The sequence below is a fragment of the Mytilus californianus genome, unplaced genomic scaffold, assembly GCF_021869535.1.
Source record: "Mytilus californianus isolate M0D057914Y unplaced genomic scaffold, xbMytCali1.0.p SCAF_1, whole genome shotgun sequence".
NCBI lineage: Eukaryota > Metazoa > Mollusca > Bivalvia > Mytilida > Mytilidae > Mytilus > Mytilus californianus.
The window spans coordinates 7353761-7371663 of NW_026262581.1; the positions used below are offsets into that span (position 1 = coordinate 7353761).

The window sequence follows — 17903 nt, forward strand, 5'->3', positions numbered from 1 at the left end:
ATTTGTTGAGTACATCGAAACTTGGACCTTCATCATTATTACATAATTTGTTATCAACTATACCTTCAGCAATATTTGTGAAATGCACATTAAATGAATTTGCTATATGAACATCATTTTGAATTTCACTATTCTTATATTCCAAATGCGTGATATTATTATGTATTTTTTTGGGATTTAGACTTTTGACATACTTCCAGATAGTTTTACTATCTTTACAATTTGAGATAGCATTTTGGAAATAATTTTTCTTTGCATATTCTACTAAAAATGTAACCTTATTACGCCAAATTTTATAATTATATATATCCCCAATTCTATGAAAATGATCTCTTTGGTGTCTAGCGCTATTTATATCAGAAGTCCACCACTCTGGTTGTTGAGTATTTTTCACCCTTTTAATTTTCTTAGGAGCATGCTTGTCTAGGGTGCTCAGAAATAGATTATACCAATAATTAGCTGCTTCATCAACATCTCCAATCGATTCAATGAGATGAAAAGGAGTATTTGTTATATTTTCAATAAATTTATTTTTATCAAATTGTTTGAATGATCTATATTCTATGGACAAATGCTCCATTTTTGATATTTTTGGGTTAAGTTTTCTTGTTACGCAAACAGGATAATGATCACTGACAGCATAACTAGGCACATTTACTTCTGTAATATGGTCTACATCGGTAGTATAAATATGGTCTATAGTAGTTATATAGATTCTTACATTAAGGTGGCTGGGGCGTATTAATTTTTACTGATAGAATTTTTTAATAATTTGTCATAATGAAGTTTTTATCATGCTTTTTTCAAAAATATAATAAAAAGTATGGGTCACCGGACTTTTTTTCACGCTACAGGTTGTGCAAAATTGTCAGATTTTGTATAGATTATGCATGGAAAATCAAATTGTGTGTGATAAAAAGAAAACTACATGATAGAATTTTAAGATAAAATGTGAGAAGATAGCTCTTATAACATGCTTTCAGATAAGAAAAAGAAAAAATGGGGTCACCGAACTTGTTTTCTTGCTACAGATTAAAATAGGTAAATTCACAACACTTTCTATTATAAAAATTACTTTATCTGAGTTATCTCCCCTTATTTAGCAAAGTTGAAAAAAAAATTATCAAACACAAATTAGGTGTTTTTTTTAGAAATTACAGCCGTGATTATGATAAAACCCGCAATTTTCTATATTTACATCAAAAGTCTTACACATATATTACATACTACTCTCAAAATTTGCACATTTCATCAAAGATCTAGACCAACGTTATCTGCTATTTCAAAATCCAAAATGGAGGAAGACTCCCGAGCCACCTTAATACCAGTGAATTATCGGATTTATCCAATCGAGATAGTTAAATTATCAATTTTAAAGTCCGAGCCTCCGATAATCCACGAGTAACTATGTAAGAATCTGTTTCTCTAATGATTAAAAAATAAATTTTCCTTTTTTGCTAAACTAAAATCCCCTTCGAGTGCCTTCCACTTTCAACAAAGTTGTCAATTTCATTAACACCTGTTAGCATATTTTGAAGCATCCAGTGAGCTGAGAAAGGTTATGACCCTTAAACTCATCCAATCATCATCTGAGATCACTGGCAACCACACGTTGATTAGATTTTTTTAAACAATGGGTTCGGAAAGGGATAAATTTCCATAGAATTAGAGAAACACATTTATCTGTTACTCTTGTGGGTTTATGTACAACAAGTCAACAAGACATCTCTTCACCTCATACTAAATCACATAGAAATTAACAGCTATATGTCACTATATGGTCATCAACAATGAGCAAAACCCTTACCGCATAGTAATTAAGCTATGAAAGATCCCGAAATGACAAATGTAAAAAAAAAACCGAGAAACATAACGTTCTAAATGACGAAGACGCCGACGCCATTACCGATGTCGAAGGTCCAACACAAATCAAATGACTTGTACTTTACTGTCAACAAATGAAACACTTTTACTCACACTCAAGTTACAGGGAAACGACGGATAATATATGTTCCAATTGTCGTAACCACAGATCCGTCCTCTTGTCCGCGCAGATGACCTACCGCATGCATTATACCAAATCACTGGGTTTGTAATTTCACGAATAACACGCGACAGGTGACTCACGTTGAGCAGGATCAGCTTACTCTTCCGGAGCATCGATATCTACGCCAGATTTTGATGAATTTATATTGGCCAGTAATACCGATCTATTGAGTTAGCCAGCTGCAACTGATTTTTATAGTTTTTGTTGTGCTGTTACACGGCGGTCCCAGGTTAGGGTTAGGAATGAGCGCTCACAGACATGTTTAACTCCGCCACATTCTTCATATGCCTGTCCTTCGTCAAGAGCCTTTAGTTCAATGGTTGTCGTTTGTTCATGTGTTTCATATTTGTTTTTCGTAAATTGTTTTGTTATAAATAAGGTCGTTACATTTCTCGTTTGAATTGTTTCATATTTCCATGTGGTGGCCTTTTATAGCCGACTATACGATTTGTTAAAGGCCGTACAGCTGCCTATGATTGCTTACATCCACTTCATTTAAACTCTGGTGGCTAGTTGTCTCATTGGCAATCACACCACATCTAACTTTATTAGAAGTTGCGTCGGCGTCTTCGTCATTTAAATCGTTAGGTCTTTCATGTTTGAGTAGTTTTACATGTCATTTCGAAATCGTTCATAGCTTGCTTTGCGGTAAAGGTTTTGCTCATCTTCTTATTTCTATTTAGCTAGCGGATCCCTCCCCGTGCGCTTCCTTTGTGTATAATTCACTGCGATTCTACATAGATAGTAGGGAACAGGACAATTTTTTTTTACAGTAAGCAAAACTGTTTTTTCCTGATAAGTTTGTAAACCTCCATGAATTGTTATAAAACTTGTATAGGAGTTATCTTCTAGATCAAGATAAAGCAACTACAGAAAAAACTATTATTCCAATTTTGTATGTTACAGAAAAATAAACTTTTAAAGTCAACATTACAATTTTACACTGCCAGCAGAAATCTCATGCGAGACAGAGGGTTCCGTGGAAGCCTTCAGGAATTTAGTATAATACTGCTTCAGTTTGAGAACTGAGGAAAAATAAACGCCGGACCAAGTGGTGTGGGGATATCCCCCTTATGTCCGAAATATTGTTATTTTTTAGTACTTTTTTCTGATATCTGACTGACGTTCCCCCTTTTCATACCAAATAATAACTCGAACTTTAATTTGAACTTTGATTCAATGGGTAGCGACACTCATCCGAAGCACATTAAACAAACGACATATGGAAATCGATTAAAAAATAAACTATGTTTTTCCAAAATGGTCACGTGGTTTTACCTCATCATGAAATGTACAAGTTGTCGACTTAATCAATTAACAAGTTGAATTCAACATGTCGACTTCTTATTACTATGTCATTACATTTATATTAGCAGGTCGACATTGTAATGCAATTTTTTCTTCATCATTCCGACAAGTTGACTCCACATGTTGATTTGATTCCAGCTTATAACACACAACATAACTAATAACTCCAACTTATTTGCAACAAAATAACTTTACAAGGGGTGTACCATATGCGCTTCCATACTATATGGATATTAATATAAGTATAAGTCACTGTTAGTCTTTTACAAAGATGAACGTTACATATGTTTCTATCTTCCGTAGCTGTTATTCTCAAGGGTAGTAAAGGTATTTTCTAATACGTTAACATGCGCACTTGAATATGTATTATACATTTATATTAGTTAGATTAACAGCAACATTTTGGAAAAAGCAACAGTTTTATTATTGTGATAGAATAACTTTTACGTTTAAAATACAGTAAAAATGTAACGCCAAATCCAGATCAAATTAAGTGTTTTAACCGATTTAGGTTCTGTGTATATTCATTGAGAAAAATGTGTCTTTTATATTTTAAATCATTTATGAATGGTAACCAACATTTTTAAATCATGCAAACATGTCGTTAAAGATGTTTTCTCATCACGATTTCATTTTCTCTATTCCTATTTCATTTATCTATGCACATCACTAATCAATACATTTAAAAATTCCAATTGACATCTATCTTACTTCTTCATCATCAAGACAGATGCATCTTAAACACGCATTTTGAGTCTTTGTTTTCTTATCCATAACATTTTCCCGCAATTTCTTCGTGTAAAAGTCTTAAATATTACAATGGAAAATGTAAAATATCAGAAAAAAATTTTATTTCAGAGAAAATAACATATTTGAAGGTTTGAAGGAAGAAAATACAACTTTCGAGACTCGGTGCGAATAACAGCTTGACCTGTACAATATAGTCTATTGTTGAAGGTCGAATTTTGACCTCAAGATATGTTTTGGTTTTTGCTGTCTCATAGACTTTAGCTCAACACCACTTTTCATTTACAAACAATATAGTATAAGGTTGCTTAATATTATAATTTTGCATTCGTTTTGATGAAAGGTGTAAGCTTAAATTTTAACTGTGTTGGAATTCTGATTTAAAAGTACCTTCACGCCAATGGATTTTTTAAATAATTTTATTTGGATATATTGAAGATATCAATGAGAAAATCATAAAACACGAATCGAAGGACAGAAAAGACCATGGTCTAAACAAAGGACAGATAAAGTTCTGCTCGGCATCGCCTCGAAAAATCTTGAAAGTAACTGTTCCGGTTGAATCAAAGTTAATATATTAGAAATTTCATCGTTTTATTTCCCATTAGTTTATCAATATCTTGGACAAAACTTGAGCCAAAACAATACTTTTGTATTTGCGTGCGCTTGTGAGTAATGAAGCTTTTGTGTGTTGGTAAGGTAGATATATTATAGTTAACAAGAGTATTCACCGATGTGCTTAAACTAATCTGCCGTAGACAAGAGATATTATATTTGCTATGACTAAACGGATAACCTCTAACTGTGGGATTGATCATTGCTTTTTGAAATAAGTACAAATTTCTATACCGAAACACGTCCTTTTACATTATTCCCGTTGTGAAAGATATGCAGTTTCATTTTTTCCTTGCGACTTGCTGGTTTAATAAAAAGTTTATTTAATTTTCTGCAGTAAATAAAATATAAAAATTAAAAAAAAAAACTTTCTTGAAAAAAATAATATGCTGTTGATTCAAAGAATTCTCTGATTTTTTTTTATTGCCCCTTACTGCCCATTTAAAAAACCTGTCAATATTAGTCTTTGAAAAGATATTCACGTGCAGTTATGAAATTTTTGTATGTCATTTTGTGTGTCATACGATCAACCTCTAAATGGTTAAACAGTTCAAATTTCTTTAACTAAAGTATAGTACAATTCTGGTACTATAAATTGAGAGCTGTTGGAACTTACCAATTTGAATTATAGAGAAAATATCAACCTTTTATGGCTGTTATTGTTCCGTTGACTTCAACATGATACAAATCATTTTACAAATAGGGAATTTGTCAGGCTTTATTGCAAATGACACTTTTTGATCAAGTATTGTGATATTAGTAAATGGTGACCAATGGAAATGTCAGAATTTTAATAAAAAGGTCAGGAAATTACGAGAACCAATCTGTCTTTTAAAGTTGACATTTTCTGACAGCCGCAAAGGATTACAGAGAACTTTCCGTGTTGTTTTTCATTAACAACTTTCAGCAATACTTTTAGAAATTATGCGAAATTCAATTCTCATGGTTATACATCTTAATAACATGCAAACGCATGGCGCGTTAAAATAAAGCGTGCTAAAATATTGACGAATTCATAGAATTTTGCCGCTTGGAATAAAGAAAAATCATCTAGTTGGAAAGATAAGTGAGAACTAACAGAATGAGTGACACGAACGTGAGATTTCGGAAATAGTTTCAAATGACTTTTAGATTAATCATTATACTTTCGGAAACCCACAAAATAAAGAAATAATTACTCTGTCAAACTCATGTTTGGTTACTCTATTGAACAAATCCGATTATATACCCACAATTTTGAACATTTATGATGAATACATTTTACAAAGGAAATACTACAAGCGTAATTAGATAATGACAGATTATAAATGAAATGATTTAGTTAAAACCAGACGGACAAATTCAAACATGTTTTATCAGATGAAGTCAAAAGATTCTTCTTTGGAAAACACTTAATGATGAATACATTGATAGCGAAATTAATTTGATATTTAATCAAACAGATGCATTCTTGTTACATAATGTTTAGAATCATACATGTTACTGTAAGTCCAGAGTTGGTCATCACTACTTTATTATTATCTGCCCTTGCTACTGTATCGTATGCCTTCATACAAAAATAAGAAGATCTGTTAGGATTGTCAATGATACAACTATCCACCAGAGTCCAAATGACGTAGATGTAAGCAACTATATGTCACCGTACGGCCTTCAGCAATAACCGAAACCTATGCCGTAAAGTCACCTATGAAAGACTCCGACATGATAAAACGTGAAACAATTCAAACGAAAAATCAACGGCCTGATTTATACAAAACAATAAACGAAAAACAAATATGACAACAAACCTATGACAACACTGAACTAAAGGCTTTGGACTTGTGTCGTATTTCAAAATGCTACCCGTCTCAAGTTTTCTATGAACCAACAACCCTGCCTCGTCTTTGTTTCAAATTGTAACCTCTCAAACTATCTAACATTAACCATACTCATATAGTTCTCAAATATGTTCTATCAAGCTAGCCATAAAAAATATGCAATCCTCCCCTATCTTTGTTTCCAAATGTTACCTCTCAAAATATCGTTACAGGTCCATCCTTTTACTCTCTCTTAAAGGGGCATAAGCTGTCAAATGATGTTCACCGATTTGACTCAAATTCTCATATTTGATTTCTAACATACTAAATCGTATATCCAAATTATAAAAAATCTAAAATAAACAATTTACGATGCATGGACTCGATAATATGTATCAGCATTTCATGCGTATTTTAGTCCAGACGCCTTTTAATTAACCATCGACGACCTCCGAAGACTGCCGACCCGATATAAACATAAATATAGATATAAATAGACAGCGAACACGTGCTTTTGGATTTTTATATGTCTGTTTGATTTCATATTATAGGTTAAAAAACACGTAAATCATCGTTTTTACCTGTATAAGAATGAGTTTTAGTGGATCGAATCAGTCAACCAAATGGTTTACCCTTGTTTCACTTTCAATATTGACATTCTTTCCCTTTTAATAGCTGAACACGCCTAGTTTGTGCGTAACCCATCTCTAGCTAAGGGGTTAAATTAAAGGTCACATGAATACGGATTCAATGAGGTTTGCAAGTGAATGATTCATCAGCGATGTTTCTTAGCTTATTTTGACAAAATTGAACCAAACTGGCTGCTAAAAGCGAATTATTATTTCAATATTTCACTTTCATTAATGATTGAACAAAAAGAAATCATATTTTCATTGTTTTTATATCTAGTAGCTTATGTCCCTTTAACTATCTAAAAAGGCAAACCATAGTCACATTTGTTTCAAACTATCAAACAGATCACAACCACACTCTATAATTGGTTTCGAATGTTACCTCTCAAATCATTTTGTTGATACAACCTTATCCCAATTTAGTATCCAAATGTGAGACCAATATAAAAAAATCACTCTTTGCTGACATAATTGTCATTCAATTGTATGAAAAGATTTCAGTTTTATAGCGACACAAGAGTTTTCCATTTAAAAAGTTTTTAAAAAAATCAAAAGGCAGAGATTAAGCATTTTTCACAATGATATCTATGCGAAAACATCGAGAAATGAAAAATGAAAGAAGCTGAAAACATTCTTTCTAAAGTTTTTAAAATTATTTTTTATCTTGGTACATGATCTTTTGTTTTAAATTTAAAAACGATTTTGAAGTAATTTTCAGTTTGATAGAGTTTAAATCATTTGACATCAAAGGCAATGTGTCAAAATAACTGAACAAATGAATCATAGCTTCAAAAACTTTGATTTTTTCGAAATGCTAAGGATTTTCTACCCCAGGAATAGATTACCTACATTGTAAGCCATATTTGGCCAAACCTTTCGGAATTTTGAGTCCTCAATGCTTTTCAACTTCGTACTTTATTTGGCCCTTTTAACTTTTTTGATTCGACCGTCACTGATTCGTATTTTGTAAACGAAACGAGCGTCTGGCGTACAACATTTTAATCCTGTATGGTATCTATGTTGAGTTTGTTTACAGCATTTGTTTTTCATCAGTCAATATAGATAACGATTACGATACATTTTTTAAAATTTTTCTATACCAATATCCTATTTTATTCCAACTTTGAGAATGTTTCAATATACATTTATAACAATATGAACCTAAGAATCGATTTATTCAATTTTTCATCATGAATTTATTCATTCTTCATTGCAGTAAAGCATCATCCAAGATCATCCGCGTAAAGCTCACTGCATGTTCGATTTTGCTTCATTTGTTTATTTCAGAGAACTTCAACTGAAGAAAACATTAATACAAACAACGTTTAGTAACCATCTGTTAACTCTTAAGTAACAAATAACCTCCCCTTTTGTGTTTCCTTTACACTTCAAAGTAACTTTAACTAAACAAAATCAAATAGTTTTATATCTTGCCATATTGTTATGCTTTCTTTAATACTCATTTGCAGGTACATTTTATGGGATCAAAAATAGAATAAATTTTGTTCGATCAATACGTATAATGAAAGCTGTAGATATTTTGAGATAAAAATCAACTATAGATAACCCTGGAGATATCGTAGTTTTACTCAAAGAAATAATTAACAACAATGAGAAATAGACCTCTGGACAAAAGTTAAAGCCTGACGACGAAACCAAGAACAAAAAAGAAGTTTAAAAACAATTTAGAAAACTAAACCACTGGCCATAGCCCATCTTAAAATTTTTTTTATTTGATCTGCTTGGCCTTCCGCCACATCTGAGAGCATCCCCAGTTTTTGTGATGTTCGTGTTGCTCAGTGTTTTGTGGTAACTTTTTTGTTTGCCTTTCGTTTTTTTCATATTTTTGCCATGGTATTGGAGACGTTTTGATTTCTCTCGACTTTTTATTGTCCATTTGGTGTCTTCTGATCCATTTTTGACGAAGAATACAACAGTCCATAGCGCGAAATATTAGATATGCAAGTATATGTAGGTACGTATGCGCTATGATATTAAATATTATTGATATTAAAGATTTCCGAAGACTTTTAAATATAGGGAAACATAACACGTATATATAGTTGGCCTAAAGTATCTATATCTACATCATAAAATCAAAATAGTGTTTGTATTGTATTCACATCGAAATTCAATTAAAACTTATACGACCAGCGATTATCATACTTTGAATGTTTTGCAATAGGTGGACATTGTATAGCCGAAAGATGCAAACCAGACCCATATAATCCCGCACTATCTCCTTACGTCAAACTAGTTAAAAATCGTATGTGTTCAGTCTATATAGAGTGGAACAATAATATAACTAACACGATAAAGATAAAGACCTACCGTATTCAATTTCGTTCAATAAAAGTAGGTAGACTGAGCTGTATTTGGAAAACCTTTCGGAATTCTGGGTTCTCAATGCTCTTCAACTTCGTACTTTATTTGTCGCTTTTAAACTTTTTTGATTCGAGCGTCAATGATGAGTCTTATGTAAACAAAAGGCGCGTCTGGCGTACACAATTTTAAGCCTGGTATATATGATAAGTTTATACTGAGACAGTAATTAAACTAACAAAACAAACGCCATCTGTAGAGATCAACATACGATCTTCAAAAATAAATTGGCGATTAAGTTCTTATTTGGTCGATTCTAAAACCATTGTGAAATAAATAAAAAATATAGACTATCAGAGAACTGTCATCAATAACAAATAGCCAAAAACCTAGATAAAAAGAAACAAAGAAACAAAAAATAAAAAAATAAAAACCAAAAATATTAAGTCAGTATAACAAAAGTCATTGACCTTTCAAGGCACACGAATAAGTGTCGAGTTTTAAAGTTTTTTTATTCGAGTGCCATGTGTGTATGAGTCGTATGTAGATGAAGCGAGTTTCTGACGTATCAATTTATAAGTCTGGTATCTTTGATGAATTTTTAGATGTAAGGATAGAACAACTATGTTTCTTCGTGGTAAAAGTGAATCACAGGCTCCTACTTAATTCTCCCATGTTCTATTTGAGGCATGTGAAAACTTGAAAGATTGTTTGGATTGCATTGTTAATTCCAATTTACTTTTATCAACTCGATTCATTATAAAATTTATTTCCACCAACTATGAAAGTTTTTTTATCTTTTCTCTATATCGGGATTTTCAATTTAAGAAACTGCCTTTAAGTTTGAACTGTTTCCAATTCCTGTGAATTACGATGGAGAATTATTGGAAACACTAAATTTTCTACTCCCAGGTATAGATTGCCTTAGCCGTATACTCCCAGGTATAGATTGCCTTAGCCGTATATTCTCAGATATAGATTGCCTTAGCCGTATACTCCCAGGTATAGATTGCCTTAGCCGTATACTACTAGTTATAGATAGCCTTAGCCGTATACTACCAGGTATAGATTGCCTTAGCCGTATATTCCCAGGTATAGATTGCCTTAGCCGTATATTTCCATTTATAGATTGCCTTAGCCGTATTTATCACAACTTTTCGGAATTTTCTGTATTTAAAGCTCTACAACTTCGTATTCGATTTGGCCTAATTACTGTTTGAATTTGTATTACATTTATACTTCTAATACTCTGCGTGTCATTTCGACATTTGATCAGTGATTGGTAGGTAGCAGAAAACGTATAAGTTGTCGTTGGAACTACAAAAACCGTGTATTGGTCGCAAGAAGATATTTACTGTCACCAATTTCTTAGATTCCAACAGAAGATGAAATAAAGGAACTGTTAATAGGATATAAAAATCGATTTATCTTCATGTCCATTTCGGTTTACATTAAAGCAAGTGATTAACATCCATTATTTATCTTTACAATATAGGAGCCCGCACCTGTCACATGTAATAAAGACAGTTTAATTAAAATTGTAATACTATAGTTTCTTACATCTGTTACCATTACTTCTGTGAATGTACTCCTTCTAAATACACATATTTTCCATAACAATCAATATGAGCAGGTTGATTTCAGTTTAATATCCTATATCAATTACATGCTACTTATGTTACACAAACTGTTTTATTTGTTTTACTAATATTCAATACTAAACTACATAGCCCTTTTTTATTTGGTTACAAAAAATTTTCAACAAGTAGATTGCATGTTTTCAATATGAAAACATAACTGCCCGTGTGAGAATTTTTTTTTTCTCTTTCAAATAAGTTTTATCATAACTTCAATCCTTAAATTCACATCAGTAACACGTGTAACTAAGCACTTCATATTCGAAATTTCTAGTAATAAGATTATTAAATGCGTTTTCTTCAGTCAAATCTATTATTGAGAGGATAAACAAAATATATTCCCTGCTACAAAACTAGAGACAGACGCACACATATTTATTCCATTGCATAAAATATTTGCTTGATAACCATAAATATACTCTGCCGATGCACTGTAGCATTGAAATAGTTATTTAACAACGAAGTCAATCAAAGTGTGTCTTCGGTTCAAAAGTCTTGACTATTGTTTGTAGATTATATCACCTTTTCGATCTATGACAATATAAGTCATACACGAATTTTGTTTTCTATGATAAGTTACGACAAGGGTATTCATGCTTGCAAGTTCCTAACCAAACTTTGACTGTTTATTGTTTACCTCATTAAATGAATGGAAAGAATTGCATTAATAAAATGTAAGATGTGTCTCCACTTGATTAAAGGTTTGTTTTTATTTCAAATATTTTTATTAAGATCTTCATTTTCAAGCAAATATGAAATAATTCAAATGATAAATGAAATAGTACAAAAAAGAATTTTGCATATATGTTTATTACAAATGGAAGATTTAAAAAAATGATTTATTTATGTAACGCCCGAAATCTAATGTTTTGAAAGCAAAAAATAAAACGTAAGAGAGAACAAATGCCAAAAGGGCCTAAATAGAATAGCCGTTTAACCGCCTTAGGTCAATGTGATTATAATCAGCTGTTTATTTAGCTCCGATTACTGCAAACTACGTCGGTGATTTAAAGACAACTTGGTTTCAGTTTAAGCACCCTTACCTATTTTTATGAACTGGAAATTAACACACAAAATATCTCATTTGAATTATGCCAATAAGGAAGCTTTCGGGCCAATGTTAGCCTCTGGACCTCATGGTCAACCAGCAGCAGTACCGACCAAGCGGAGGTAACAGTCCGTCCACACAACACGTTTCACAAAAACTACCATTACCAGGTAAAGCTCGGGACCAAAAGATTAAAAGTTTGGAAAGCGAAACACACGATACTTGAAAAGCACCAAAAAAAGTCCTTAACAGACCAACCAAAACAGTCACTGCTTAACTTTACCCGAGTGAGTTGTAACTTTATCTAATGCACAAGTTCACAATTTTAATAATTATGAATATACTTACAAATGTTGAAAATACAGAAGCTGGATGGTATTTTTCCTATATTTATAGTCCACAAGCATCGATACCGATCCATTTATATTTGGTTCCCCTGCGCACGACACGTTTTTGTGGGAAAATAGTACGCTTGAGATCAAATGTTTGAAAATTAAAAAATGTAAAGCTTTGAAAAGAAACGCATCAAACATAAACAGAACAGCCAAAACCGTCTTGGTTAATTTGTCTGAAGGAATTGCAACCATAGCGCATTACCTCGTTTTATGAACAGAACATTTACATATTAAATATATTATTTAAAGCATGCCAACAACGAAGCACGGGCTTCTGAATGGACGGATGGCAGCCCAGGGGACTGAAATGTTATTTACAGCGGTGCCGACCTCCTGATAGTAAAACGCATACTATTGGGGTTCCTTGTGAGCCCACAACATACGTTAGAAAACCTTGGCATAACACGTATTCTAAATCATACTTCTGCCATACCTTTTTTTATATACCATATTCCTTACATTGGACAATGACTGCCTAAACATGTATACACCTTGAACCACGCCAATTACAATAAAACTGTAAATTTCTACCAGTAATATACAATAGGCCAGAACAGTACTACATCTTAAACACTGCTGTATCTGTTTTATATAACCAAAAGAAGAAACCTGGTAATATATAAAGTTTTTATTCAGATGTGTTGATGGGGATCTCTGAGGACTATGATTGTCTATATACTATCTGTATTAAACAATTCAATGAGTAGTTCCTTTATTGAAATTCAATATCTTTTGCATATTATTTTTATTTAGTGCCAAGATCTTAGCATTGTCCAGAGGTCTTACTGGGGTTAGTGATCTATAATGATATCTAAACTATTTATTTAGATAAGTTCCAACTTCATGGGAGATGACAAAACTGGCAGATATGTCATTGAAAAGTGAAGACGAAGAAATTGTCGCTAGTCACAGTGAAAGTGTGGAGCTTCTGTTACGGCTCCCGTTATGTGGAGGATGTCGCCACAGGATTTCAGAAACCACTTTAACATTGGCCTTGATACCTGAAGAGGTAAGTCTGAGGGGGATTTATATTGTCATCATCTTAAACCCATAAAATAAACATATGCAATGTTAGAAACAAACAAAAATATAAAATCACTACTTTTACTCATTGGATTATAGTATGAAAATTTATATATATTCATTAAATGATTATAGGTTATAGATAATAAATTTCTAACCTTCGTTGATTTGAAAACTGTGGTTTGAGACTTACAAATTGGTTGAAAGTTAGCATTTTGTGTGGAATCAAGCTTTGTAATTTTGTTGAAAAACGAAAACAGAAAACTATGATTCTTTTACTACTTTTTCAGTATTTAACAAGAACAAAACTCATTTATTGGCATTTTCCGAATTTTGTCTTTTCGATGCTAGTCAAATTCGGGTTAAACATAGTTTATTTTACTTGTCTATTGATTTTACTTTTGTCCAACTAACGTTTCAATGTTTTGAACAGCTGAACACAATATCAATTAGCTATTTGATATGGTTTGTCCCTCTGGTGAAATTTTTATATTATATATCTATTGGTTTTTAATTTTGACTGCTGATCAAAGTCAAACATATCGAATTTGAGATATCTTCAAATGTATAAATATATAGATATTTTCAATAAAAGGAAATCAAAAGGAAGACAAAAGGTCAAAGGTTAACACTTCATATCTATCATTTAATCTATTCATGGAAGTCATCATGATGTTAACCTTATTGCATTCATACCATATATATGTATGTAAGATCATTCTGTGAATACCCTCTAGACCCTTTCTTGATCCTTACCATTAGTCATCATCATCAGGTGGAATATAGGTTCTAACCTACACTTAAACATATTACCTTTTACCTCATTTTAAGCCTTGTTCTAACTGGTTATATCCTCACATACACACAACCTTTACCTCAGTTTAACTCTAGCCTTGTTCTAACTAGTTATACCCTACATCTAGACATACCCTTTACCTAACTTTAACTGAAATCTTATTCTAAAGTTAAACCTAGATGCAAAGTATAAAACCCTTAAAACTAACAATAAAAGGGGACGTTATCGAAATAAGCTTGCAAAAAAGTATTAACAAGAATACCGAACTCCAAGGTAAATAAAAAAATTGGGAAGTCTATAAAAACTGTCAAAATCAAACGTTAGACTATATTAACCAACGGAACGAATGGAAAACAACTGTCACATTCTTGACATTTTCCAAAGAAAATGGCGGGTTAAACCTGGTTTTATAGATAGCTAAACCTCCCACTTGTAAATTTTTTTTTTTTTATAGTTGAGAACCCTTTAGAGCTCAATAGAGGAATCAAAAGCGGATAATTTTCAAAATGTACACACATATGTGACCTGAAACCTACCAAAAAAAAAATGTAAAATAACAAAAATACCGAACTCCAAGGAAATTTCAAAACGGGAAGTCCCTTTTGAAATGGAAAAATCAAAAGCCCAAACACATCAAACGAATGGAAAACAACTGTCATATTCCTGACTTGGTACAGGCATTTCTTTATATAGTAAATGGTGGATTAAACCTGGTTTTATAGCTAGCTAAACCTCACAAATGGATGGGAATAAGCATTCATCAAAAACTGTAGTAAAATTTTACGCAAGTCCAGTTTAAAATGTTCATATTAACTCTTTAATTAAAAAGACAATTCCGTTTTTTTCTTTTGCCACAATTCAGCCACAACAAAAATTTGAAACAAGATGAGTATGAAGGTGAGATTGCATTTTATACTAACTTGCAATTATTCAAATTTCCCCCCGAATAAGTAAGATAGAATATTCAATATGATTTTGTGGGGAAAAGTATGCACCAGCTTCACGCAGATACGTGTATTTTTGGTTTGCTACTTTGATGTTAAAAAACTGATATAAGGCAACTATCAGAAGGTCAAAAGTCATTAGCAATAGTGCAACATTTCCTATTATGTAATTTTGAAATAAGATAACAATACTCCTGAGTTATCCTAATTTTCTATCATTCGACTATTAATAGTATCAAATTTTGCATGTTCCTGACCTTGTATTATGATATTTAAAGACCGTATAATGACAGATCTTGTCTTTTCTTGTTATTCCTTTATTTATTGTTTGATTTTTTCATTGCCATTGATTTCAATAGGTAATTTTACACTTTCAAAAATTTGGACTTACTGAAATCTATAGTGGTTCTCATTTAGGTCTTAGCGTGACGCGGGATTGGCTGTTTTTTTGTAAGCGTGACTCGTGAAGGTCCAATTATTGTGTGTAAAATCGGGAAACAGAGTCGGGCGGGACACGTGAAATTACAAAAGTTATTATTACAATAATAAGCAGGATACGAGAATCAGACAATACAATAAGCAGGATCCGGGTTCAGACCCCCTTATGCGACCCCCTCTATAGTACTAGAAAATTTGCGTTGATTTAGTTTCTTGTGTAAGGTTATACATTATGAAAAAATATTAACATGAGTGGAACACCGGATCAGCATGTTAAACAGTGTACAGTACTGATGCTATTGGTGTCTATATTCAATGCTTTGTTCGGACGATTTATTCTAAAATATAAGGTATTGTTCTGTTTGAGGAAATGAAAAAAAAAGGATTTTGAAATTCATTCTACAACGAAAAACTTAATCATTGATACAATAAAAATATGTGAGAAATAAACTCATCATAGATATCAGGCTTAAAATATTGTAAGCCAGACGCGCGTTTCGTCTACAAAAGACTCATCAGTGACTCGAATCATAAAAAATTATAAAAAAAAACACAAATGAATTACGAAGTTGAAGAGCATTGAGGACCCAAAAATCATTTTTCCATTTAAATTCAATACGAAAACATTTAAGTTACCATAAAACAGGATACTCGTTGTGGTATACGGAATATCATTTAAACATGTATCTTCAAATAAATATTCTTAATTGCAAAACGCAAGCAAAATGATGCTTATATGAAATCTTGTCGCCCTACTGTCTAATTTCTGTGGACTTTTGAGTTGATTTCTTACAGCAAATCCATAAAAAGCTTAGATAGACACGTTATCGAAATAAGCTTGCAAAAAAGTATTAACAAGAATACCGAACTCCAAGGTTAATAAAAAAATTGGGAAGTCTATAAAAACTGTCAAAATCAAACGTTAGACTATATTAACCAACGGAACGAATGGAAAACAACTGTCACATTCTTGACATTTTCCAAAGAAAATGGCGGGTTAAACCTTGTTTTATAGATAGCTAAACCTCCCACTTGTATATTTATTATTTTTTTTATAGTTGAGAACCCTTTAGAGCTCAATAGAGGAATCAAAAGCGGATAATTTTCAAAATGTACACACATATGTGACCTGAAACCTACCAAAAAAAAATGTAAAATAACAAAAATACCGAACTCCAAGGAAATTTCAAAACAAGAAGTCCCTTTTGAAATGGAAAAATCAAAAGCACAAACACATCAAACGAATGGAAAACAACTGTCATATTCCTGACTTGGTACAGGCATTTCTTTATGTAGTAAATGTTGGATTAAACCTGGTTTTATAGCTAGCTAAACCTCACAAATGGATGGGAATAAGCATTCATCAAAAACTGTAGTAAAATTTTACACAAGTTCAGTTTAAAATGTTCATATTAACTCTTTAATTAAAAAGACAATTCCGTTTTTTTTCTTTTGCCACAATTCAGCCACAACAAAAATTTGAAACAAGATGAGTATGAAGGTGAGATTGCATTTTATACTAACTTGCAATTATTCAAATTTCCCCCCAAATAAGTAAGATAGAATATTCAATATGATTTTGAGGGGAAAAGTATGCACCAGCTTTACGCAGATACGTGTATTTTTGGTTTGCTACTTTGATGTTAAAAAACTGATATAAGGCAACTATCAGAAGGTCAAAAGTCATTAGCAATAGTGCAACATTTCCTATTATGTAATTTTGAATAAGATAACAATACTCCTGAGTTATCCTAATTTTCTATCATTCGACTATTAATAGTACCAAATTATGCATGTTCCTGACCTTGTATTATGATATTTAAAGACCGTATAATGACAGATCTTGTCTTTTCTTGTTATTCCTTTATTTATTGTTCGATTTTTTCTCGCATTAACGAATATTACTTGTATCATTTTGTTCATAGTTATGATTTTTTTCTAAAATCAAAAGCACTTTTCATTTACGAGTTACACTGCCATTGATTTCAATAGGTAATTTTACACTTTCAAAAATTTGGACTTACTGAAATCTATAGTGGTTCTCATTTAGGTCTTAGCGTGACGCGGGATTGGCTGTTTTTTTGTAAGCGTGACTCGTGAAGGTCCAATTATTGTGTGTAAAATCGGGAAACAGAGTCGGGCGGGACACGTGAAA

At 32.1% G+C, this 17903-nt stretch overlaps 1 protein-coding gene and 1 long non-coding RNA gene across 3 annotated transcripts in view; one reads left to right on the forward strand and one right to left on the reverse strand.

Moving 5' to 3' along the window:
* LOC127699075 (uncharacterized) overlaps positions 1–17903 on the reverse strand; it is a 109498-nt gene that overhangs the window by 86239 nt on the left and 5356 nt on the right. The window lies entirely within an intron of this gene.
* LOC127698910 (tetraspanin-18-like) overlaps positions 11709–17903 on the forward strand; it is a 53976-nt gene continuing 47781 nt past the window's right edge. The window contains exons 1-2 of one of the 2 annotated variants that reach the window (XM_052202647.1): positions 11709–11805; positions 13376–13556. In XM_052202647.1, coding sequence (XP_052058607.1) covers positions 13398–13556 — 159 coding nt within the window. In that variant the 5' untranslated portion in view covers positions 11709–11805; positions 13376–13397. Of the gene's footprint in view, positions 11806–13375; positions 13557–17903 lie in introns of those variants that run through there. The other variant, XM_052202677.1, reaches the window with a different exon arrangement.